The 26421-nt window shown below is 43.2% G+C and overlaps 1 protein-coding gene across 1 annotated transcript in view; it reads right to left on the bottom strand.

Moving 5' to 3' along the window:
• Nucleotides 1-1339: 1339 nt before the first annotated feature.
• The window catches only part of RNF170 (ring finger protein 170), a 34207-nt gene continuing 9125 nt past the window's right edge, over nucleotides 1340-26421 (bottom strand). The window contains exons 3-7 of the mRNA XM_052661345.1: nucleotides 18947-19022; nucleotides 17187-17295; nucleotides 12050-12123; nucleotides 7914-8024; nucleotides 1340-4319 (exon numbers count right to left, since the gene is read on the bottom strand). Coding sequence (XP_052517305.1) covers nucleotides 4050-4319; nucleotides 7914-8024; nucleotides 12050-12123; nucleotides 17187-17295; nucleotides 18947-19022 — 640 coding nt within the window. The 3' untranslated portion in view covers nucleotides 1340-4049. The remainder of the gene's footprint in view (nucleotides 4320-7913; nucleotides 8025-12049; nucleotides 12124-17186; nucleotides 17296-18946; nucleotides 19023-26421) is intronic.

Consider the following 26421-nt stretch of genomic DNA (forward strand, 5'->3'; position numbering starts at 1 on the left):
ATAGAACATTTTTTCAAGGAACACAGAACATTTACCCCTTAAGCTGAAAAGGGTAAGTTTTGTCTCAGTTTTTCTAGAAGGGTACACTGAAGAAAAATAAGCCGCTTGTTTTGGTGTTGGAGAAGGCTAAGGCTATTACTGATCTCTAATAGTTTAGGTTTTAGTTTCTATCCAGCTATGCTACTTTTTCTATAAAGTTTTTATATTAAAATACCCCCACATTCATTCCCTCTGGGCCTCATTCTTTTCATCTGTAGGGTGAGGTTGTAGGACTGAAGAATTCTTAATTTGGAATCCACGAATGGTCAGCTCTTTGAATCCCCTGAAAATGAACCAAAACTATACCTCTGTGTAGCTGGGGAGCTATCCATAGTTTCTGTCTGGTTTTCACAGAGAAAACAAAAAATCAGTTTCTAAGGTCCCTGATAGCTCTGACATTATAGGATTCGTGAAACAAGATTTTCATGTAGATATAAATTATAGGTTTTCTGTAATACTGATTAGCAGAGTGAATGTTTTAATTAAACTCTTAGCTGTAACTAAACATCTTTATTTAGTATTTAGCCCTCTTCAGTGTCACATACTACATTCCCCTCAAGAGGTGATCGTCTGGAAGGAAAAGGACAGCGTTCAGACAGGCTCAGTGTTGTCTGACAGCGGTGTCCTGCCCTGGTACCCCGTCTGGATTGGGACGAGACAGGAGCGGCAGTGGATGGGGGCGACGGTGACTGACAGCACCTCAGATGTGCCTGCAACCAAGAAGGCCGTGCTCAGAACAGACACGGACGCCACTACGGTGGTCTGGTTCTGATGCTACGACAAAAGCTCGACGACTGTCTTTACCTCTGCAACAGGATCACCTCCTGTCAGCAGCCCCTAAAGCCCACCTGCCTGCTCTGGGGAGATTCTTAGGTTTTAGGGCCTGAACACCTTGAGTGCCCTTCCTAGGCCTCACTCCTTTCACTTATCAACCATACCATTTCAATAAGATAGACACTCATGGGGTGGGAATCAGGGTACAAGTCTTAACTCTCATTCCAATTTCACCCTTAACTGTCTAGAATTAATATAGATTGCCCTGATTAAATAATATTCCTCAAAAACATTTCTATGTTTAAAATTATTTTAAATATCAAAGCAAAATTAGTAAAAAAAGGAAGTCATCACAACCATTATATTGAATGCTATTTCAGGAGTTCTGAAATTAAAGCGAACAGTATCAAAGAAACCAGACAGTAACAGCCACTTGTAAATTTTACACATGTTGCTTTTATTCAAAAGAATAACTGCTTGACAAACTCTTAAACCATAAAGTTTGAACCAAACTGTCAATCCTCTGAAACAACTCTGTGAGGTAGGTTATCTGCAAGCACAGGGGCCAACACAGCCATTTCTTGTGTTGCTTTTGCTTTCAGGTGCTGAGAACGGTGGTTGCTTGAACCACTGGTCTACTGGGCAGTTAGACAACTGTTTCCTCCGTCTTGCTCCCCACAGAGCTGCCCAAGTTATCACCTGCTCGTGGGGTTGGACCATCTGTTTTTGTGAAAGTTACAGTATTATTGTTTATAAAAATCCAAATTGTTGCTTTGATTTATGAGCTCTAACTGAATCACAGAAGTACTACTATGATGTTTAAAATACTGATTGACTCTACCTGCTTTATATACTCAGATCCCTTTACATTTATCATCACTGATCAATCAAGGTGACATAATAAACAGCTCTAGAATTCTGAGATGCCAGCATGTTCCCTTTTCAATTGAGTAAGACTTCACACAGTGTTGTATGTTACAAAAGTTGGTACAATACACCTCTACCAGGAAAGCCGTAGAAGGAATTCCAGATATTACAGTAAAAGCGTGGCTAAGTGTGACACTTGAAGCAGAACACATGCACAGAAAATGAAACCCTTTCACAAACAACACGGCTGTAGCCCCACACCAAACGTGCAGTTGTTAGGAGATGCATTTCGAGACTAGTGAATGGTGGTATAACAAACTCCTACTCCTACTCGCTGCTTTTCAAGTCAGTACAGCTGAAATGTTTCCCTGTGAAATGTGCCATCCTGTGAGCAGCAGACTGGCAACTGTAGAGTCAGGATTCGTGCAGCTGTGATGTGGCATCTTTCTAGACCTTTCCTATGCCTCTGTAGGTTCCAAACATCTTCCAAAGGATCCCAGTTTCTTCCCATGTAGGAATCCTAGTCATCTGATACCAGTGCAGTCACTTATTTGCACCTGGCTTCAGACAAAAAAAAAACCCTTTTATCTATAGCCAGAGTTTCATCTGTGAAGAGGAAAGCAATGCCCTGCCTCCTTCACGTAACTGTCTTGAGGGGAAAATGAAAAGTGTGCAAGAAATTGCTTTAAATACACTGTGCTGTACTTAAGAATTTTGTTTTCCTCTCTGACAAGCAGCAGTTTGGTCTTAGGCCCAAATGACAAGACGCTGTTGTTGACATATCACTATTCAGCATCTCGTCAGTTGATAGCATCTGGCTCACCTGGAAGACTGGGACTGACCTACGTTTCTCCCAGTCTGTCCACAGCGAGGCCCCCTGACGTGTGGGTGGATCGGAAGACCAGCGGGGACTGCAGGGGCAGAGCTGACACTGCCCAAGCCCTGGGGATCAGAGACCACCCTGCAGCCCAGGTCACTCACGAGCAGTGCCAGCTGAGGGACTTAAGATGTCATAATACTTGCGGTTTTGATTCTTCGCAAACAGAAAACGGCAGAGGAGAGGGGAGCTTAGGTACTTATGCCATAGTCATCCAAACACCGAGATAACTTCCATATTCATTGCCTTCTGCACGAGGCCTGATGAATCTGGGCTATATCCTGCCATCTAGGGACAGTACTACAACAGTTTTCTGACAGAAAATTAACCAAATCTGTCCACCTGTTGCTACAGCCCACTGTTTATTTCTCTTGTCAGATTTAAATCGTGCTCCTAGTACCCTCCTTATAAGCATCCCTAGTGGCTCAAATGGTAAAGAATCACCTGCAATTCGAGAGACCCAGGATTGATCTTTAGGTTGGGAAGATCCTCTGGAGAAGGGAATGGCTACCCACTCCAGTATTCTTGCCTGAAGAATCCCACAGACAGAGGAGCCTGTTGGGCTACAGTCCATGGGGTCACAAAAAGTTGGACACGACCGAGCAACTAACACAAAGCAGAAGAGAGTCCCCTCCTAAGGTCTTTGGTGCTCACAGTCATGAGAACCATCCTCCCGAGGGAGGCACTGAGCTGCCATGTGTCTGCAGTATCACCCAGGTTCCTGAAAAACGAAATTCCCTTTAGAAGTTATTGATACTTTTAAATGCTATGCCTATAAAAGGACCAAACTCTTACGGAAATGCCGTAACAGAGTATCAAGTATGCTGTCTGCAGACTGATGTCTTACAGTTTCTTAATTCTTCTATTGATTAAGTGTTCTGTAAACCAAGATGATGAAAGCAAATTAACAAAGTTCAAGTTTCTTCTTTCACTTTCAGCTGATAACTAAGAATTATATTGGAGTGGAAAAGCAGAAATGCTTCAAATGCACAAAAGTTAGCTAATACTCAAAGAAACACTGACTTTTCCCCAATATTGTACAATATTTTATTGTAACAAAAATATTTAGGTGAGGCTCATAGCAGTGTATTATCATGTAGGTAACTCACTGAGGAGGATGAATCTGATAAACTTTACATCTGACAATATCCCACTAAACATTCAATTAATCTGAGTAATTTGGGGGTGGGGCGGAGAAGATACAAGAAAAAGAAGCATCCCATTTTATGTAATTCCATATTTTTCCAGAGTTTATAGACAACACAGACTCAAGATACAGTTGTAAATCATTCTAATTCTAACCTTAATATTAGAATCTGTGACATGTAAAAATTCCAGTCATATATTGCTAGGTGTTTGCCAAATGATCATCAAATGTTTGCCATAAAGTGGTTTTAAGCTCATTAGATAATATTCAGATGCTGCATACTGCCATGGTCCTTTTGTCTGATGTTATACATCAGCTCAGATGTTTTAGTAAAGTCGTTTTTTTTCATCTGTTTAGTCTCTGTGTTATTACTTCTCGATACATAATAGAGATGTAGATGAGCAACAAAAAGATGACAAAGAAATCATCGAGAAAGCCGAGAATTCCAAACAAGGCTTCGGGTACAAAATCTAGAGGTGATACAAGATAGAAAAACGCTCCCATCAAACAAAGTATTATCCTTATACGGAACATCCAGAAAAGGCCCCCGACTGAAAACATCTCTCTGAATGCATGCCTCAGTAAAGTGGGGAGGTCCATAATTCTTTCCATAATCTGGCAGAAGAAGAACAAATATTACGATTCAGTATGGAAGGTGTCAGACTTCAAAATAATACAATTTTCTTAAAACGTGCAGACAGTTATTAACATAAATGAAGGAGTTTCACATACTGATGGAACAGTATATTCTACTTACTCATTTTATTTAAAACACAGTTCTTTGCTCAGTAGGTTTTTATAAAATAGGTCTTATTACAGATAACTGAAAAGCAACTAAAGTATCAACAAACTTAAAATACACGATACAGTATTAGTAATACAAAATTCAAGTTATCTCTACTTTGAGTTAGTAAAATAAACAACGAAGAACCTGTGTGTAGCATTAAGCTGAGGCTTGAGCTCAAGTCTCAGCTTTAAGGTTGGACAGATCTGGGCTTGAACTCAAACTCAATCCCTTATTAGCCAGGTGACCTTGAGGAAAGTTGTTTAACCTACTCGAGATAAGTCCGCATCTAACTGAATATATGCCACAAGGAATATTAAGACCTAGAAAAGATATTGTTATAAAAGACCTTTATAAATTGTCAGACAATATATATAGAACATATAAGTATATATATATTATATAAATATATAGACACATCAACTTGGATGGCTTTGACCATCTAAGAGTATCAGTGAAACTGATTTCCTTCTTAGGATGTTTATTCTGTTGAACTTGAGTTTAAGTGAATTACTAATTGCCACAGTGATTTCTGGAATGCCAGGCCTTACCCTTATCTGGAAATGATTATTTTTCTGAATATATACAGACTAATAATTAGATTATATTTACTCTGTAAATATACTGAAAACCACTGAATTATATAATTGAAACAGGTTTACTTTCTGGCATGTAAATCACATGCAAATAAAACTGTTTGAAAAAGAAAAGCACCCGCACATATTTGTATGACCTTGAGTGAGTCAGCTGACTATCGGACTGCAGACTTGTCGCTCGCTCTGTGCAGCTGCTGGCTGCCTGCGTGACCCGTAAGGTCCTGTGTAGTAATGAGTACCCTTCAGTCCCTCCCTTGAGGTCTCATTTCTGAGGGGCTGGGAGATGCAAGAGAAACTGGCCAGGGGAAGGACGTCACTTCCTGTGGTCATTCCGCTGCCCACAGTTCACCTACTGCTAGCTATCTGCATAAATATCATAAATCCAACACTAAGTATGTATTTTATTGGTCTAACAAGTGCCATCTAAGTTGAGAGGGAAATGGAGATGAAAATGGGAAGAACTAAGCTAGTGATGAGATAACAGTTTTAAAAACCCCTCTAGATACCACCTTGTAACTCCTTTTGGAAAACTGGTCACAAAAAACAGGAGTGGTGTTTTTTAGGATCACTTCCTAGGTCAATTTTCTGTTTTCTATGGAAGAAACTAATATTTAAAGTAAATCAGCTATACAGCTCTCACAAGGTCTATGGAAAATTACTTCAAATATTCTAATGACCAGCTGGTACGTCCTTTGAATACTTCTCTGTCCTTTATCAGAGCTATTTTGTTCAGTTCTCATACCGTTATCATTTACACAAAATCTGTAGTGACTAGACAAGAAAATATGAAATGGGCCATCAAGAAATATTTGTACATTAATCACAGTATGACTCCAACTCTGAGGTAAAATACCAAACTAAGAGCTAAATATCTTTATTAAATTGTAATTTCATCACACACCAAGCTTTCTTACTCATTAAAGTATATATCTGACACACAGAAAATAATTGAGCAATGGTATGCTTCACACTTTAAAATATAAATGAATGTCTTTAAATGAATTTTTTTTAACCTCAGTGGTTGTTCCTGAATTTGAAACACTGATTTTCAAAGAATCGTCCTAAGATGCCTATGGAGGATATGTAAGAAAACTGCTAGATAAGAAACAGCAGAAGAGGCTCCCAAATACCCAAGGAGGATAGTAGTGACCTGGTCAAGCTTTTCTTGCACCTCAGACATCTAAAAGACTGGCCCATCACCATCCACAACAGGCAAACTATATGTACGCCTTTAAACGTACCTGCCATCACAAATGAGGAACAGTACGTACGTGGGAGCACACATCTACACAGTACGTACATGGGAGCACAAGTCTACACAGGTGTTTAATACAGAGGTGTAGTATCATTTCTATCTTAGGGATAACAGTAAGTTATATGCTAGACAGCATATTAAAAAGCAGAGACATTACTTTGCCAACAAAGGTCTGCCCAGTCAAAGCTATGGTTTTTCCAGTAGTCATGTATGGATGTGAGAGTTGGACCATAAAGAAAGCTGAGTGCCAAAGAATTGATGCTTTTGAACTGTGGTGTTGGAGAAGACTCTTGAGGGTCCCTTGGACTGCAAGGAGATCCAACCAGTCCATCCTAAAGGAAATCAGTCCTGAATATTCACTGGAAGGACTGATGCTGAAGCTCCAATACTTTGGCCACCTGAGGTGAAGAGTCAACTCATTGGAAAAGACCCTGAAGCTGGGAAAGACTGAAGGCAGGAGGAGAAGGGGATGACAGAGGATGAGATGGTTGGATGGCATCACTGACTCGATGGAAATGAGTGTGAGTGAACTCCGGGAGTTGGTGGTGGACAGGGAGGCTGTGCTGCAGTCCATGGGGTTGCGGAGAGTCAGACACGACTGAGCAACTGAACTGTACTGACTGAAGTTCTACAGACAGTAAGGCTGACCGTATCCCAGGCACTGAGATTACAGTAGTGAATAAATAAACACGGTCCTCACCCTCGGGAAACTGTCTCCTGAGAGAACGGTAATGAACAAAGTCGGAGGGTGAGGACAGAGACCACCCGGTTGATTAGGGACAGCCTCTCCGAGGAAGGTCTGTTTAGGGACAACCCGAAGGATGAGAAGTAAGCCAGGAGACAAGCAGAAGGACATGCGTTCTGGGCAGTGCCCTTCATGTTACGTCTCGTGGCTGAGACGCCAGGAACATCCCGCTGGGATGCTTGCTGAGCAGGTGGACGTCGGTGCCTGGAGCGTCCTGTATGGGTTTGTACTGTGTTCTGGGTTTCGAAGTAAATATTCAGTCACACATGCACTTCTAGAATCCTCTGTTGCATTTGGAGAACACTGGGATGAGTCAGTAAAGTGTGAGTTTTTAATCTATCAGGTGCCTTTTGGGGGAGGAGGGGCAGCTGTAGAATTAACACTATTTCTTTTAAAAACTGAATGTTTTTAAATACCTGACATACGAAACCCTCAAAACTTAGGATTCCTTAAGGAAACAATTCAAACAGGGTAAATAAAGAGGAAACACAACTAGAGAACTCCCTCCGGAAGTTCTCGGTTGTAAGTTTCCCATCAACAACCCCTATTTTAGAATTGCGTAAGAGTCTGATAATTTCACCTTTCCCTCCAATGTTTTCTGTTGCTTTGTTTTGGCTGGTGCCGCTTTGTAACAAGTTTTATAACGCCATTTTTTAAAGATAAGAAAACCAGTCCTTGGGAGAGCTGTAAACAACAACGATGAAGGTGAAGAATTTACCCAACACATCCAGACTTTTCACAGGTAGAGAGTTATTTGCTGGTAAATCTCACTTCACAAAAGACAAGTATCACTCCACTCTAACTCTGCAACTGCTGCAACATTACTTACAGATCTGGGCTGCCCTGAGAATCTCCGGTTATAATCACTGATATCCTGATGCAATGAGACAACATCCTGAGACTGGTCATTTTCACCAAATACTGGTAGCAGTAAAGTCACCTGGATATTACAGGAAAAAAAAAAAAAAAGTTGGCACACCTTTCTGGAGCATTAATTTTTTTCATCTTGTGTTAGTATTTATATGTAGTAAAATGAGGTAAGCTCCTGAATTTAGATTTCGCTCATTTCTTTTAACAAAGGCCACACAGGAGAGGAAAATAAGTTATTGTTTCCTTACAATAAAATCCAATTCAAAATGTTGTTTGCACTCCTGTAAAATAAAATGAACAATGGTTCAAAGACTTTTCAATCCACACCAGGGAGCAAGTCAGTGGTTCTCTCTTTGGGCTAACGGATATTTGAAGATACGAGAATGATGAGAAAATACTCAGGAGCAAAGTGACATAAAAAATATATATACTAATTATTTTGAAAGAGAAAAATTAGGGATTTCATCTTCAATTAAAATCATGACTCCTTATCCTCACTGGCATCTGAATTCTCTTTGAATGCCACCAACTAAAATAGAGACATGAAGTCACTGCACCCATCTCTACTACGATCAAAAAGGTAATTCTTGACACTCTCGTATAAAGTACTACGTTTAACCCTGTTTCCTCTGTGGAGAGGTAAGGAGGATCACAAACGTCCCGGGGCTACACTTGTGTAATCTGAAGATGATGGAACCTCAAAAACAAGTACATTTAAAATGTAAGAGCTCCCAGAGAAATGGGAAGCAGTCAGGATAGATCTTGGGTTTCAATCATCTCGCTGTGTTTTTGACCCTTCCTCAGCTCAGCTACAGAACCAGGACTTGACTGCTCGGATGCTTCCCAAGCAGCAAAACACAGGAACCACTGAGAGAGAGCAGCAGGGGACAGGAACAGCAGCCGCAGCCGCTTGTTAATGCAGTGAATTCTTCACTGAACATTAACTGAGCACCTGCTCTGGGCCAGGCTTCCCTGGTGGCTCAGACAGCGAAGAATCCGCCTGTTATGCAGGAGACCTGCATTCGATCCCTGGGTCAGGAAGATCTCCTGGAGAAGGGAATGGCAACCCACTCCAGTATTCTTGCCTGGGAAATCCCATGGACGGAGGAGATAGGTGGACTACAGCCCACGGGGCTGCAGAGAGTCGGACTCGACTGAGCAGCTAACACTTATTCTGGGCGAGGCACTGTGCTAAATGCTAGATACAAAAAAGTGAAGATGTGGCCTTGCCCCCAGTGCTCACAGTCCTCTAGACAGAAGGGGAGGCAGGCTTGAATGCAGCTGTCATAAAGCACTGGGGTAGGCATTACAATGGTGCCAGAGGGCAAGGACTTCCTCTGTCTGGGGTGTCTAGAACGCCTGACACGGGGGCTTGCCCGAGGAACATGGCTGGACCGCTGGTATATCAAGTGTGCACGCCCAGGGGAAATGCGTGAGCCTGCTGCAGTCACAGGCAGCAGCCTGCGTGCCATCCCCAGTGAAGCAGGTGGTCAGGCAGGTAGATGAAGGGGGCCGCTTCCTCTGCAGTTGGGGAACCTACAAGCTATTGTATTAAAAGAACTGTATCTCCATCTTCTAGCCTCTAGTCAACATAGGTGCATTCCAAAGGATGCGAATATACATATGCCTTATGAAAAGCCACGTGGGGTGGCAGGAAGAGGGAACAGGTGCTGGATCTAAGTCTTCAGCGCAGACCTTCGGCCTGGCCTCCATGTTGCTGGCAGAGATGAGAGGTGCGCCGGCAGGGAAGCTTCCGCGTTGACCGCCTTGTGAAATCAGCCGGAGAGGTGGGACCAAAAACTCACTTTTCTCCTAATCACATGACAAAAAAGATGACAGAGGCAGAATCTGGAGATGAAGAGGCAAGAAGTAGAGAAGCCTTGAACCTCTGTCTCTCTGACCAAAAAAGAAAGAAGTGACGGAGGGGAGTGGATAAGCCAGAACGACGGCTGAGAGGCACACACGTGTGTGTACGTTTCTGTGTGTTTGTGTCTCACAATACATTCTACATGGTTTTATTTATACAACGTCCAAAAATCAGGCAAAATGAAACAGTAATCCAGATGAGCATCCTGAGGCGACGAAACTATAAACTATTAGCATGGTCCAATTAGGCTGGTCCAGATGAGGACTATTAGGGTCGTTACGACAGCAGTCCTGACAGTCACATGGTGGTCACCTCTAGGAGAGAAAGGTGGCGAGGAGGGCAGAGACTTGGACGAGGCACTGCAGAGGCTTCTGAGGCTGCAGCCAGTTTCCAGTTCTTCATCGAGGTGGTGGTTACTCCCTTCAGTTCAGTTGCTCGGTTGTGTCCGACTCTTTGCGACCCCATGGACTGCAGCACACCAGGCCTCCCTGTCCATCACCAACTCCCGGAGTTTACCCAACCTCATGTCCATGAAGTCGGTGATGCCATCCAACCATCTCCTGCCTTCAACCCTAACCCTAACCCTAACCCTTCTCCTGCCTTCAATCTTTCCCAGCATCAGGGTCTTTTCCAATGAGTCAGTTCTTCACATCAGGCGGCCAAAGTACTGGAGTTTCAGTTTCAGCATCAGTCCTTCCAATGAATATTCGGGACTGATTTCCTTTAGGATGGACTGGTTTGATCTTTTTGCAGTCCAAGGGACTCTCAAGAGTCTTCTCCAACACCACAATTCAAAAGCATCAATTCTTCGGTGCTCAGCTTTCTTTATGGTCCAACTCTCATATCTATACATGACTACTGGAAACACCATAGCCTTGACTGGACAGACCTTTGTTGGTTACGCAGGTGCGGCTTTGTGGTAAGTCGGTGAGCTATACTTTATTTGCGTGCTTTTCTGTATGTCCATTAGAGTTGACGAAGAATTTTTGAAAACCTGCTGCTCCTTCTCTGGTTCTGTTCTGTGCTCTCTCTGGGTTGACGCCTTTCCCGTCTCAGTGGGGCTGCCAGAGTGAGCAAATGGAGGCGCTCAAGTCTGGCTTCTCGACTTGGAAGCTCTTTGTCCTGGTCAGGACTTCCATTTGCCCTGGAAGACCTCCCACACGTTCAGGACTCATTTTCAGGCGTGTATTTTAAATGAAAAATTAAATATAAAGGAAATTTTGAAAAACCATGTACAATTGATAGAACACCCCACTTTGCTATATTTATTAATTTAAAAACAAAGAACTTCAGTTTCCCAGAGTTTTCAGTATTTTGTGTCTCCGGAGTGTCAAAGGAATGGAGACCATTGGGCGCATCTCGTGTGTCCTAACATTTCCGCCTTAAATATGTGTTTATAAAAGCTCACTGCCATCCTCCTGATGTAGTTTCTATATCAACTAGGATGGTCTGATCTGTTCTGATAATGCAATGTGGCTGCTGTTGCCAAAAGAGACTTTTTTTAAAAAGCATTGTTCATCATTTAAAGCTATCTGGATCCTCAGCATGGAAGGGTAGATTAAAAATAAAGTACAACCAAAGAACAGTTTTTTTCAAAAGAAGTCTATGTGGGGGATATTTGCTTAAGCCTGATTGCTAGTTCAGTTATTCCTTTGCTGGAGTTACAGCAAAGACTTCTTAGGATTTGGGGTGTGGGGTGGGAGACTCATTTACCAGTTTTTTTTTCTCACAACAACTAAAGGGATATCAAAGGGAATTCCCTTCTTTGGGGCATCTTACAGACATTTAAAAAAAAAATGGAGAAACATCATAGAAGCTTTGGATAAATGAAGTCCTGCTAAAAATATAATAATAATTCAAGAGTCAGATACAGAAACTATATAATCGTGTCTGACTCTTTCTGACCCCATGGACTATACAGTCCATAGAATTCGCCAGGCCAGAGTACTGGAGTGGTAGTCTTTCCCTTCTTCAGGGGATCTTCTCAACCCAGGGATCAAGCCCAGGTCTCCCACACTGAAGGCAGATTTTTTACCAGCTGAGACACCAGGGAAGCCCAAGAATACTGGAGTGGGTAGCTGATGCTTTCTCCAGCAGATCTTCTCGACCCAGGAATTGAACTGGGGCCTCCTGCATTGCAGGTGGATTCTTTACCAGCTGAGACACCAGGGAAGCCCAATTTACAAAATGGACTTGTATAAATGATGTTTTCTGGACACCAACATTACCGTTTGTCGACAGATTGGACAACTGATTGCCCCAAGCCACGAACCGTATCGCCAGTATGCCACAATGCAGGTACCTAATGGGAAGAAAAGATCGATACTGATGTTGTTAAGCCCATATATCCCGAGAAAGTTTCATATATTTGAAATATTTTAACATCATCACCTACTTTAGAATGTTTTTTACTTCATCCAACCAACTCTTCAGGCAAATTCAAATCTAATAACAATTCCTAGCCACTGAAATATATTTTAATTTAAATTTAAATTACAAGCTATGATACAAGCATTTTTACACTCAAAAGCAAGCATGAAGCCAGAAACTATAAAACTCTTAGAGGAAAACATAGGCAGAACACTCTGACATAAATCACAACAAGTCCTCTTTGACCCACCTCCCAGAGTAATGGAAATAAAAACAAAAATAAACCAATTGGACCTAATTAAACATAAAAGCTTTTGCACACCAAGAGGAAAATAAAACCTTCAGAACAGGAGAAAATGATCATAAACCAAGCAACTGATGATTACTGTACAAAACATACAAGCAGCTCATGCAGCTCAGTATCAGAAAAATGAACAACCCGATCCAAACACGGGCAGAAGATCTAAACAGACATTTCTCCAAAGAAACATACACAGATGGCCAACACACACATGAAAAGATGCTCAACAGCGCTCATTACTACAAGAAATGCAAATCAAGACTCCAGTGAGGTATCACCTCGTACCAGTCAGAATGGTCATCATCAAAAATACTACAGACATTTAATGCAGGTGAGGGTGTGGGAGAAAGGGAATCCTCTCGCACTGTTGGTGGGAAGGTAAACTGATACAGCTTCTGTGGGGAACAGTGTGAAGACTGCTTAAAAAAACAAACAAAAAACTAGGAATAAAACTTCCATATGACCCAGCAATCCCACTACTGGGCATACACCCTAGGGAAATCATAATTGAAAATGACACACGTACCCCTCCGTTCAGAGCAGCACTATTTACAACAGCTAGGACGTGGAAGCAACTCAGATGTCCATCAACAGAAGGATAGATAGAGCAGCTGTGGTGCATATGTATATACACACAATAGAATATCACATTTGAGTCAGTTCTACTGAGGTGGATGAACCTAGAGCCTGTTATACATAGTGAAGTAAGTAAAAAAATATAAAGACAAAGATCGTATATTAATGCATATATATGGAATCTAGGAAAATGGTACCGATGAACCTCCACGCAGCGCAGGAACAGAGATGCAGACGCAGAGAAGAGACCTGTGGGCATGGCGTGGGAAGGATGGGCCAAATTGAGCCAGTAGCACCAACATATACTCAGCCCACGTGTCAGCTCAGTAGCGAGCAGAAAACTGCTGGAATCACAGGGGGCCCAGCTTGGTGCTCTGTGATGACCTCGCGGGGTGTGGTGAGGGAAGGCCGGGGGGCTCAGAAGGGAGGAAATATACATATCTATATGACTGATTCACATTGCTGAATAGCAGAAACCAATATAACGTTGTAAAGCAATTATCTTCCAATTAAAAAAAAACAAAGCAAGCATAAACTGCTTCAGTGCTATAAGGCTTAACAGAAATTATTGCACTTCTTATGCAAAATAAATAAAGTAACTGAACACGATTGTAAACATGATAACTGACAAATCAGTGTCAATTTTCCATTCCAAATTTGGTGCATATGTTCTAAAAACACAAGTTCCACATTTTTAAAAGTTTACCAAGCTGCTTAAGTAACAGTAATTAGGTAATATGAGTAAAGAACCAAAGGATACAAAGATTACATGCTTCCTGCCCAAAGAAAGTTCATAATCCAGTTAAGTAATTGAGTCAGTTTTTATACTGGGTGGATTGGACTTCTCTGCTTGCAGGTGTTGACAAGCAGTGAAACAGGTAAACACAGCCTAATGGGAAGATTTGGATTCACAGACTCTAAAAAATGGTGGTCATTAAGCTCCATGTATATGCCCTCAAGCTCAGACTAGTAACAAACGCAGAAGGAACATTTTTTAACACTGGCTGATGTTTACGGGGCCGGTTCACGTTCCTCTCTGCAGGCCCCTGTTTCTCGGATTGTCCAGGTTCCACTGTGCATCGAACTAAGGGCTTCCTGGCTCCTGCTACCTCCAGGGCCTTCTGTTTTCTTCCTCTTGCCTCAGCCACCCAGCTTAGGCCTCTGTGTTCCTTGTTCTGATTCTTCCAGATCGAACACATGTCCACAATTCAGAGCGAGCACTGACAATCGGACTGAGGATACCAAGGCAACACATTCAAGTCAATCAGAAGGTAGTTAAATCCTGAACTGTGTCATGTTAACTTTTGGTACAAAAGGAGTACAGAATTTGAACCCAACTTTGTGGGATCGCTAAGATTTGGTTTGGCAGAACACAGGAGGGGGGGATGCTCCAGGTTTTACAATAAAAAAAGAATACGTGCCAGAGGCAGAAACAGTGGTACCTGAGGGGCCTGGTGAGCAAGCCACGGCTGGCCCACCTGGATATTAGTGACTGTAGGGGAAACTGGTTCAACAATTTTAAGAGGAATTTAAATGCCAAACCGCCTGTATCTGGGATTTTCTTCTGTTCTCAGAGTGCTGTTAGATAATATTTACTAAATACTCTGAGCAATCTAATGTCACATGGAAACTACGTGAAAGCAAAGGATCGTAATCTGTGAGTATTACCACCATCGGTAACGACGCCTCAGATCTATCTAGTACCTTTTCACCCAGAAAGTCCAGTGTGCTTTGACACATGTTGACTGATGTAATCTTATTTCCACATATCGGAATGCAGGCGTCCTTGTCTGCACGTTACGTAACTGCCGCTCGCCTACACTGGAAAACCATGGGCCAACTAATAAACATTCGGTTCACACACATCTGTTGGGATGTGCCTGATGCTTTTTCTTGCTTCCTCAACTTTTCCCCTCTTTAAACGGGAGATCTGGGACGTCCCTGTGGTCCAGAGGGTAAGATTTTACCTTCCAATGAAGAGGGTATGGGTTCAAACCCTGGTTGGGGAGGTTTGGCCACATGCCTTATGGCCAAAAAAAAAAAAAAAAAACCAGAACATACACAACAGGAGCAATATTGTAACAAACTCAATCAAGACTTCAAAAATAGTCCACATTAAAAAAAAAAAGTTAAAACAAATAAATAAAAGGGCGATCCACCTCAACTGGATGATGGGAGAGATGACTCAATGACCTGAAGTCAGGCCACCATCTCTCTGGATCTGTTTATTTTGTAAAATGGGAATGAGACCCCACAAGATCTCTGGAGAATTAAATACAATGACGTGGGTTACAAATGCAAGGAAGGGGATGTGGGGGGCTGCTGGTATCCTTGGCTCTGTAAAGGCACAGAACTACAGTTCCACACACGGAGCTGAGCTGGAGTGCCCCTCACACATCTCATACCAATATCCTTGAACTGCTATTCTAAGAGACACGTTCCTGTTTACTGTGAAGTTGAATAACTAGGTGCTATTTTTTTTTTTTTTAACCTTTGGACCCACAGACAGTAAATAAATCTGTCCGACAAGTAGAGCAGGGTAACAGGAGGAGTCTAACCTATTACCTCAGACCCAGAGGTGAAAAACCAAGAGCACAGCACAGCCATCTTTCGGCTGCGTGGGTTATCTGCTCAGTGAATCGCCAGGGCCCGGCCTGGCAAACAGACTCCAACTAGCCAGCCAGACCTCCCGGATTCCCAGTGCTGGCCTGGGGTCTCAGGTGAGAGGACGGCCGGGTCCACAGCCAGACTCGGCGAGGGGCTCCAGCTGCAAGGACCAGCAACCAGAGCTCCGAGCAGGGAGCAGCTGTTTCCTCTGATGGCCGCTTAATTCCCCCCACCCCTCTGATCCTGCATTACCTTGCTGCTCACCAGCACTTCCAACAGGTAACTAAGGGTACACATTGAACTAGTGTTTTACAATTCGGTAGCTCCTTAAGGCTAAAACCTGAGGGAGAGGCTGAAATTAACGGGTGAGGCGATAATGGGACTGGCAAGCACTGACGAAGGAGCACAAGGTATAGAAAACCCTGCGTCACCTGGACAGGTTCCAAATTCTATTTCATCCCCGACAGCATCAACAGGAATACGGTGTACCTCAGAATTCTGAATCTCAGACAAAAGATACCAAGGGGAGAGAGCAATATGCAGATCAATGTACGCTACAGTTTTAATCAGTCTGGACGCGGAAACTGGGGACAGCCAGGGAGCAATCAGAACCCTATCCTGGTTCAAACGGAAACAGTCCCAATAAAAATCAGGTCTAGTGATGACAGAAACCTTAAGTAGCGAGTCTTGGTATAAACCAGCGATCATGCAGAATTCAGCCCTGGCTTTGACATTAGACCGGGTTTAAAACCGAGCTCTGTCCGCCTGCAGCTGGGATGCCCTCTGCCAAACCTCAGCACAGCTGCACCTCAGTCTCCTTGTCTGTGGGCTTGGAGGAGACGCGGGTATGTTGTGTCCAGCACACAGCAGGCATGGAATAACTGAACTTCCCCCATCTCCCATGACCACAGCCAGCAAACAGCTACAGGACACCCCGCTGCTCTCGATGAACTCTTTCTGGAAGGTCAGGAAGAACAACCAGGGGTAGACAGCGCCTGCCCGGATACTAAGGGTGACATCAACGTTCCGTCTCGTTCCTCCACATGCTCCAGGGTTCGCGAGCCTCTGGGGGTCACGCAGGAACAGAGGGAAGCACCTCTGAGTCGACTCAGAGTGAGAAAAGGGTAGCAGAGCTGAGGGAAAGTCTCGGGCAAGGTCCCTGAGACAAGACCCTTCCTGACCCTTTGGAAAGAAGAAGTAACAAACGAAGACACCTGAAAGGTGATAAGAAGGGAGGGCTTCAGCGACTCCCTCGTGGTGCTGATACACTTACTATTCAAAGAAACACAGTGCTGTTTACTGGGGAGGTGAATAACTAGGTTTTTTTTTTTTAAGCCCACGGACACTCAATAAAATTGGCTGAAGAGTAGGATCCCAGAAGCAATCCATCCTACTCATAAAAATACAGACGGTGGTGGAGAGAAAATTAGGACTCCCGCTCACACGCACGCACACACAGGTCTCGGTCTAAGCAGTCCCTTTCACCCAGAGGAGCAGAACCGTTTGCTCACCACAAAAGAGATGTCCACAGTTGGTCTCCACGGGGAGGGAAGCTTGGTGTAAGCAGATTGGACAGTACATGTCAGTGTAGAACTGCTGTCGGGCAGCAGCAGGTGCATCCTGGCGAGAAAAATGCGAGCACGTTGAGACACGACACACACGGGCATTGCAAAATCAGCTGCTTGCTCAAGCACGGCTGAGGATACAGTCAGGACTGCGCAATCCTCGAAATCTCCGACAGGTACTCGGTTCAAGCCTTACAGATTTGATAAACTCACGAGCCTCCACTGCTGTTCCCCTTACCCTGCACGGGCTCTGCCTTTCTTCCTGAACACAGTCTAAAGATGAACGCCTGGACGAAGCCTGGAGTTACTCCACTAGAAAGCGTTCAGTTATTGTGAATTACTCTGCAGGCTGAGCTCAAGCCTTCATTCAGTGAAGAATCCGGTAGGCCAAGCAGCTCTCCAAGTGTTTACTTTCTTCTGTTTCTAACATCTGTTTCATTCATACATCCCTGACCGTGTTACGTGTTTGGAGATTAAATGACATAGTTATATGTGAAATCACTTTGTAAATTATAAAACGGCATCCCTGCGTGAATTACTGATAACAAGAGCTCCGGAACACAATACTATGGATATGTTTACACTATGTCTGTGTCAATGGAGTTAAGATCTATGAAGCAAGAATTCTTGTCCATTTAGTTCATGAATGAATTTCCAATGCCTGGAACAATATCTGGCATATGGTAGATGGTTAATAAATAAGAGGTAAATGGATATATCACAAAAACTCCCTTTGGAATTAAAGTTGGATTGGTGGGTAGGCAATCAATTTTTAATGTTGTTTTTTTTTTAATTTTATGTTCACTATCTCAGGTGAAGGTGTGCTGTGCTTCAGTCGTGTCTGACTCTTTGCGACCCTATGGACGGTAGCCCACTAGCCTTCTCTGTCCATGGGATTCTCCAGGCAAGAATACTGGAGTGGGTTGCCGTGCCCTTCTCCAGGGGATCTTCCCGACCCAGGGATCAAACCCGCATCTCTTAACAACTCCTGCACTGGCAGGTGGGTTCTTTATCACTAACACCACCTGGGAAGCCCCATGAAGGTGTATAATATCCTATTTAACCCGGCCTTCATGAAATATATTTCTGGTTCCTGGTGAGTCCATACACCTAAAAGCAAAGACGAGGCAGGCAGAAGAGAGTTCTCCTCTCTGCCTAGCTAGTTTTGTTCATTTTGATCAGAGAAGGAAAAAAAAAAAGGAAAAAACCCACCCGTTACAGTTATTTATTTGAAGGTCTTGCTAAGTCGCTTCAGTCGTGTCCGACTCTGTGCGACCCCGTAGACGGCAGCCCACCAGGCTCCCCCGTCCCTGGGATTCTCCAGGCAAGAATACCGGAGTGGGTTGCCATTTCCTTCTCCAATTGAAGGTCTTAGGGGAAGGTATTTCAGAAAGAGTAGTTTTTTCACATTTCATTAAAGTCAATGAGACAGTGATTTTTTTTCCTTATCAGTTAAATAGGAAACTGCTGTCTTTTAAAGCAAGTTAAAATTAGCACATGAAAATATCTTAAATTAGATTAAGGCTAATCATTTGCCTAATCTGAAAATGTACAATTAATAGGATAAGGAAAGGTAACTCCAAGTAGGAGAGAAGCCCATGCTTCTCTGGAAGGAATTTACTGATATTTCATCACTATTTCTTCCGCAAAAGGAGTAAGACTATGCCCTCCTCACACAAACGCACAGACTTGTATCACGACAGTACCTGTTCTGTTTGAAGCTGTTCCCGAAGCACCCTCACTAGCTCTTGGTTTTCTGGGTGAATATTGTGATGTGCATTTCTGTTGAAGAAAAACATAGTAAAGTTTCAATATAAAATACTGTCTGATGAATCAGTTTTCCTTCTCGATCTAACTTTTGACCTAGACTTCTGGTAGCGTGAGAAGTAGAGATGATGGCCAACACCTGTACTCCAGCTGCAGGACTGAACGTTCCAGGCCATTCTGAGTGCGCTGATCAGGTTTAACTAGCAAATGATGAAACCCACAGGCCTAGTGCCTTGGGGACTGAATGTAATTGAAGACTTGCACAGCATATAGAGAACAATTAACATGTTTACTTTTTCTGTAAAATGTCTCGTATTATTATGCAAGACATATCTTTTCCATATCTAATCAGGTCTTTCGCCCAACTTTTCACCCATAAAGACACCGGGACAGAAAAACACCCAAACCAAAATGTATGATGTAGAAAAGCCCAAACCTATCATACCACGAATATCTCACAACATTAACAAGATGTGGATGGACCTAGAGTGTGTCATACAGAGTGAAGGCAGAAAGAGAAAAACAAACACTGCCTGTTAACGTCTATATGTGCCACTTAGAAAAATGGCACAAATGAATCTGTGTCCAAGGTAGGGACAGAGGCGCAGACGCAGCGAACAGACTTGTGGGCACAGCGGGGGAGGGAGAGGGTGGCGTGAATTGAGAGAGCAGCACTGCCGTCTACACGCCACCATGTGCAGACAGACAGCTAGAGGGGACCTGCTGAAGCACACAGGGAGCTCAGCGCTGCGCTCTGCGACGGCCTAGAGGGCTGGGATGGATGCATATATGCGGCTGACTCGTAACACTGTACAGCAGAAACTAACACATTGTAAGCAATTATACGCCAATTTAAAAAAAAAAGAATCAAAGGTAAGATGTTAGTGGCTGATACAAAAGGACAAGACCCGAGAGGACTGAAAATCAGAAGCGCTAGTGCAGGCTGCAGGGTGGGAAGCGCAGATTTACATCTGAATCGGTTTCATTTCATTTGGCTGTAGCAGTTTTTTCTAAACCTAAATCTCTTTTAACGGCAATATTTCAAGTCCACTCAGCATCGGTGTTAATCTATAGAAGGACCTTTACTCTCTGGCTGAATCAATATTCCCCAGCACCTAGAACAGCATTTCAATGGGATAAGAAAAATTACAGATATCCATCCTATGGTTATTTAATTTTTAGTAAAACATTTAAATTTTAGAAAAGAAAGCTGAAAAAATATAACCATTATTTCAGAGATGACAAAAAAGCAATTTAAAGTCAAATACCTAATCAGAAGCTTGACATCAATGTAATAAACTGCTTGAACTCTGTTTAAACATCTTAAATTTTGGTGGATTATTTATTTTTAAATGTTATGTTCTTATGATTGAATGAATGAATCAGTGAAACAAAGCTACTCTGCGGGAAAAACAACCTATCCAGGAACAGGCTAGGAACTGTCTCATTCACACACCAGTATGGGCCTCCCTGGTGGTCCAGATGATAAAGAATCTGGCTGCAATGCAAGAAACCCAGGCTGGATCCCTAGGTTGGACATTCTTGCCTGGAGAATCCCATGGACAGAGGACCCTGGTGGGCTACAGTCCATGGGGTTGCAAAGAGTCAAACATGACTGAGCAACTAACATTTTCACTTTTTCAAACACACAGCTAACTGGAAATTCTTGACTCTTTGACACTGCAGAACCATTCATTTTCTTTCATTGAAAAAAAGTCATGAGTTTCACAGTGTGTGTATATATATATTTATTATATATGCTATGCTAAGTCGCTTCAGTCATGTCCGACTCTGTGCGACCCCATAGACAGCGGCCCACTAGGCTCCCCTGTCCCTGGGATCCGCCAGGCAAGAACGCTGGAGTGGGTTGCCATTTCCTTCTCCAATGCATGAAAGTGAAAAGTGAAAGGGAAGTCGCTCAGTTGTGTCCGACTCTGAGCGACCCCATGGACTGCAACCTACCAGGCTCCTCCGTCCATGGGATTTTCCAGGCAAGAGTACTGGAGTGGGGTGCCATTGCCTTCTCCATTATTTTATATTATATATATTTACATATTATATATATTTATTATATAGATATAGATAATACATAAATACAAATGTGATTATTATATAGAAATATAAATATTTATATATATATAAAACCCATGTCACTGGAAGGTGTTTCTTTTACTTTCTTTCCATAAAAGATATTGAAACTCTTAAATCTGATAGAATATTAGAAAGTCAAGGTGCAGTCAAAGAATAAGAAAAAATCACGGTGTGAGTTCAGGTAACTAAATATGACTGGCAACTTTGGGTACAGAACCAAAAATCCAGAAAATGGGATGATCAAGATAGACTGAGAGCTAGATTAGAAAATCTGGAACATACTGTGGCAGAGAAAACTGCAGGTTAGTCATTTGTCACTTGTGCTACAGCCCATGACACCAAACCCAGACTTCACACCTGGCCCACCTTCCCCAGGTGACGTGAATCAGCCAACCTGGGGTTTCTGGGGCAGCACCAAGGAGCTGGTCTGCAACGGTAAGACCCCTATCACTTCCTTCCCAAAGAAGTAGTAGTCCTGGCCTGAAATAATCCCTGCTTTTGCGAATAACTTCCTTGCCCCACCCTCCTTCTGCCTATGAAACCCTTCCATTTCATACAGCTCTTCAGGGCACCTCACTACTTGCTGGACAAGAGGCTGCCTGATTCATGAATGGCTCAGTAAAGCCAATTAGATCTTCAAATGAACTGGCTGAATTTTTGTTCTTTAATACTATGATCACCTTAGCGATGAGAAAATGATTGCATTTGACACGAAGAAGGTCTAACTGAGATGCCAAAGTGAGTGGCTCTACGATGGAACAGAGGAACACCTGTTGTTTTATCTACCCAACGATTTATGGTCCTTCTAGGTTCTTTGAAAGGAGAAACCAAAACTGTCAAACTAGTTAAGTTACACACAGCCCTGGAAAGGAGCCAGGAACCTCTCAGGTGAGGAAAGCAATGATACCCAAAGCCTGGGTCAAGAAGTGAAACTGGAATCAAAGTTTACTGATATGCAAGCATGGGTTAAGCTGCATACCAGACCCTTGTCACTGGCTTCTGGTCCATCAACACATGGCAGCTATTATTAATGGCTTAAGAAGGAAGAACAAATAGAAAATATTTTTAAAGAAATTAATTAAACTACAAAGCACTGCTGAGAAATATTAAAGAAGACACCCCATGTTCACAGACTGGAAGACAACACTGTTAAGATGTCAATACTAGGAAGTGACCTAGCTACAGATTCAGTGCCACTTCTATCAAAATCCCAACAGCATTCTTGGCAGAAAAAGAAAAACGCATCCTAAAATTTACACGGTATCTCCAGGGACTCCAAAGAGCCAAAATAATCTTGAAAGAGAAGAAAAGAAGTTGTAAGACACTTCCTGATTTCAAAACTTGTTGCAGAGTTATAGTAAAATCAATGGGGTACCGGTAACAAGGACAAACGTATAAACCAAGGGAGCAGGCCACAGAGACCAGAGAGAAACGCTTAGATATATACGGTTCATTGGCTTTTGACAAGGATGCTGAGGCCCTTTAGTGGAGTAAGGACAGCCTTTGCAAAAAAGATGTTGGAAAAACTGGATATCCACATGCAAAAGAACTACTCTGGACCCTTACCTCATATCATATACAAAAATTAACTCAAAATGGATCTAGCCCCTAAACTCATGAGCTAAAACTATAAACATCTTAGAAAAAACAGATGGAAATCTTTGTGACCTTCAACTTAACAATGACTTCTTAACCGTGACACCAAAACACGGGCAACAAAAGAGGGGAAAAAAAAAAAAGATAAATTGGACTTCAACAAAATTTTTAAAAATTTTGTGCATCAAGGAACACTATCAAGAGGATAAAAGCAGGGCTTCCCTGGAGGCTCAGTGGTAAAGAATCCTCCTGCCGATGCAGGAGACATGGGTTCAATCCCTGATCTGGGAAGATCCCACACGCCTCGGAGCAACTAAGTCCACGCACCACAACTACTGAGCCCGCAGTCCAGAGCCGGGGGCAGCAACCACTGACGCCCTGACGCCCGGGCTCCACGAGAAGCCCGGGCACCCAAACTAGAGAGGAGTCCCTGCTCTCCACAATAGAGGAAGCCCATGCGCCCAGTGACAAAGACCCGGCACAGCAAAACAAATAAATACGGTAAACCAAGGGAAAGAAGAAGTAAAAAAAGAGGCCAAAAGGACAACCATCGAATGAAACAGAATATTAATAAGTCATATATTTGATAAGTGATTGAGACGGAATATAGAAAGAACTCATGACTCAAACACCAAACAGCCAACAACCTAATTCAAATATGCACGAAGGACTGGAATAAACCATTTCTCTAAAGAAGATACACAAATCGCCAACAAGCACATGAAATGATGTCTAACATCATTAGTCATTAGTGAAACGCAAACCAAAACCACAATGAGATACCAATTCACATCCACGAGGAGGACCATCAAAAAAACAGAAAGTATCGACTGCTGGCCAGGATGCAGGGATGCTGGAGCGGTCGGGCGTGGCTGGGGGGAATGTAAGACGAGGCAGTTGCTGTGAAAAGCAGATTAAATGTTCCTCAAAAAGTTAAACACAGCGTTACTGTGTGATCCAGCAATTCCAGTCGAAAGCAGGGACTCAGACACTTTCTTGTAGCCCCTCGTTCACAGAGTGCCATTCATAACAGCCAGAAGGTGGGAACAACCCAAACACCCATCAACAGATGAATAAATATAGTATACACGTGCCATGGAACACTATTCGGCCATAAAAAAGGAATAAAATTCTGGTGGATGATACAACATAGGTGAACCTAGAATGCATTACACTAAGAGAAATAAGCCAGACACAAAAGGACAAAATACGGTCCAATTCCTGTTTATGAGGTATGTAGACTAGCCTAATATCTTGAGACAGAAGGTGGAATAAAGGTTACCAGGGACTGGGAGGGGGGGAACAGGGAGCTATTATTTAACTGGTAGAGTTTCTGTTTCAAATGGTGAGAAAGTTCTAGAAATAGACAGTGGTGATGGTTACACAGCACTGTGAATGTTCTTAATGCCAACGAGTACTTAAATGACGACTTTTATGTTACGGGTATTTCACTACAATGTGAAGAAAGAATGAATCATAATGATTAAAAACATCCAAGAAATTACAGAAAACAGATAAAAGGTTTCTTTGTTCGACTCTTATTCTATGCATGCTGCCTCTCCTCCAACTTATTGGTGACTCCAGTTGGAAGGGACAGGATTACAGCTGCGAACTGAATTTGAATCTGAAGAGCCAGACCTCCCTAACCAAGTCCAATCGTGTGACAGGTTCAATACAGCATCCGTGTACTGGGAGAGCACCTTATGTTATTTGAAAAGTTGTATCTTAAGCTGAAACCTCGGCATTCATGCCCACCTGCTGGCCCTATATAGCAGGAAGTACATACACTGGTCTCTGCCCTGGTCCCTGGCACAGACCTCCAGAAACACTTGTAAATCCCTAAGTGAGAAGTACATTGGGAGCACCCTGTATTCCATAATATTTGGTCTCTGCCCTGGTCCCTGGCACAGAGCTCCTGAAACCCTTGTAAATTCCTGGGTGACAGGAATATCTTTTGTTCTCAGCAGGTGACTCTAGGTGGGCACCCGGATGAGGACAGGATTAGAAGGTTGGAATTTTCAGTGTCCCCCACCCCCTGACTCCTGGCCCCATACTCCAGAAAGAGAGGGCCCAGAAACAGAGTTAATAACGGATCACGTCTACATGAAGATGCCTCCACAAAAATCCCTGGAGAGCTTCATGCAGGTGAACACGTCCACCCCAGGAGGGGGACGACCCCACACCCCAACCCCACAGGGACAGAGGCTCCTGCACTCAGGACCGCCCCCCAGGCCTTGCCCAGTGCACCTCGTCACCTGTCTGAGTATCTGTATCCTTCATCACACCCCTTAATAAACTGGTAAGCCCACTGCTTCCCCGACTTCTGTGAGCTGCTCTGGCAAGGTAATCGAACCTGAGGCGGGGGTTATGAGAGTCTCCGATTTCTGGTGGAGAACCTGGGGACAGGAATCAGACAGAGGCTGTGGGTAACCTGGGGACCTATTACTGGCTGTTGGCATCTGCAGTGTGGTGGGATGGAGCCCCTAACCTGTGCGACGACCTGACAGTGTCTCCAGGCAGACAGGGTCAGAACTGAGTTAAACTGTGGGACACCCAGATGGTGTCAAGAAGAACTGCTTGGCAGGGGAAAAGCCACATACATTTGGTGACCAGAAGTAAAGAGTTCCGTGTAAGAATGAGGAGACACAGAAGACAGACTGGAGGAACAGGTCCCTTCACTGCAGAAGCAGGAAATGTCCACAGGTCTTTCCTGGACACCCCAGTGCAGCCAGTGAAGCTACACAGAATAAACCTTTCTCTTCTTCAACAAAACACACCCTTGCCATATGTAAAGCCTGCACATCCTACAGTCTTTCCCCTAAGCGAGATATCCCCAGTTCTTTCAGGCATCTTTATATGGTTTGTTTCCGTAGCTTTGGCCATTTCGATAACCTCCCCTGAATCTTTTCCAGTTTAAAATGCTTGACCCAAGCTGAATATAATCTATATGCGAACTTTATCTGATTATTCTGATTAACACACTCTAATGCTGGTAAGCTTTTGGCATCTACAATATATGACTGCCTTACTAATAGAAACTTATTTTGCGTTTCCCATCACTGCAGCCTGTGAGGAAATAACTTTTACTTACAAGTAATAATTATCCCTAGTAGAGAAATTAGAAAAATAAAACTTTTTCAATAAAATTAATTTATAAAAATCCGTCTTAAAAACAAAATGGGCTACCTGACCTATGGTTTTGTGAGGTGTCTTTCACTTAATTCTCACTCAACAACTTATCATGCTGCTGCTGCTACTGCTGCTAAGTCGCTTCAGTCGTGTCCGACTCTGTACGACCCCACAGATGGCAGCCCACCAGGCTCCCCCGTCCCTGGGATTCTCCAGGCAAGAACACTGGAGTGGCTGCCATTTCCTTCTCCAGTGCATGAAGATGAAAAGTGAAAGTGAAGTCGCTCAGTCCTGACTCTGAGCGACCCCACGGACTGCAGCCCACCAGGCTCCTCCGTCCATGGGATTTTCCAGGCAAGAGTACTAGAGCGGGGTGCCGTTGCCTTCTCCTCAACAATTTACCATGGACACTTTCAAATGACGATAAATTCGTATCTATACCCCACTCTTAATAGGTAAGGAACAAATTTTTTTTGGAATTTACCTAGCCACAACTCATTTTAAAAGCAGCTTTATTGAGATACAATTAATCACCACAGTCAACTTTAGAATACTTTCATCACTTCAAAAAGAAACATTCAGCTGTCTCTCCCTACAC

Source organism: Budorcas taxicolor, chromosome 24 (genome assembly GCF_023091745.1).
Source record: "Budorcas taxicolor isolate Tak-1 chromosome 24, Takin1.1, whole genome shotgun sequence".
Taxonomy (NCBI): Eukaryota; Metazoa; Chordata; class Mammalia; order Artiodactyla; family Bovidae; genus Budorcas; species Budorcas taxicolor.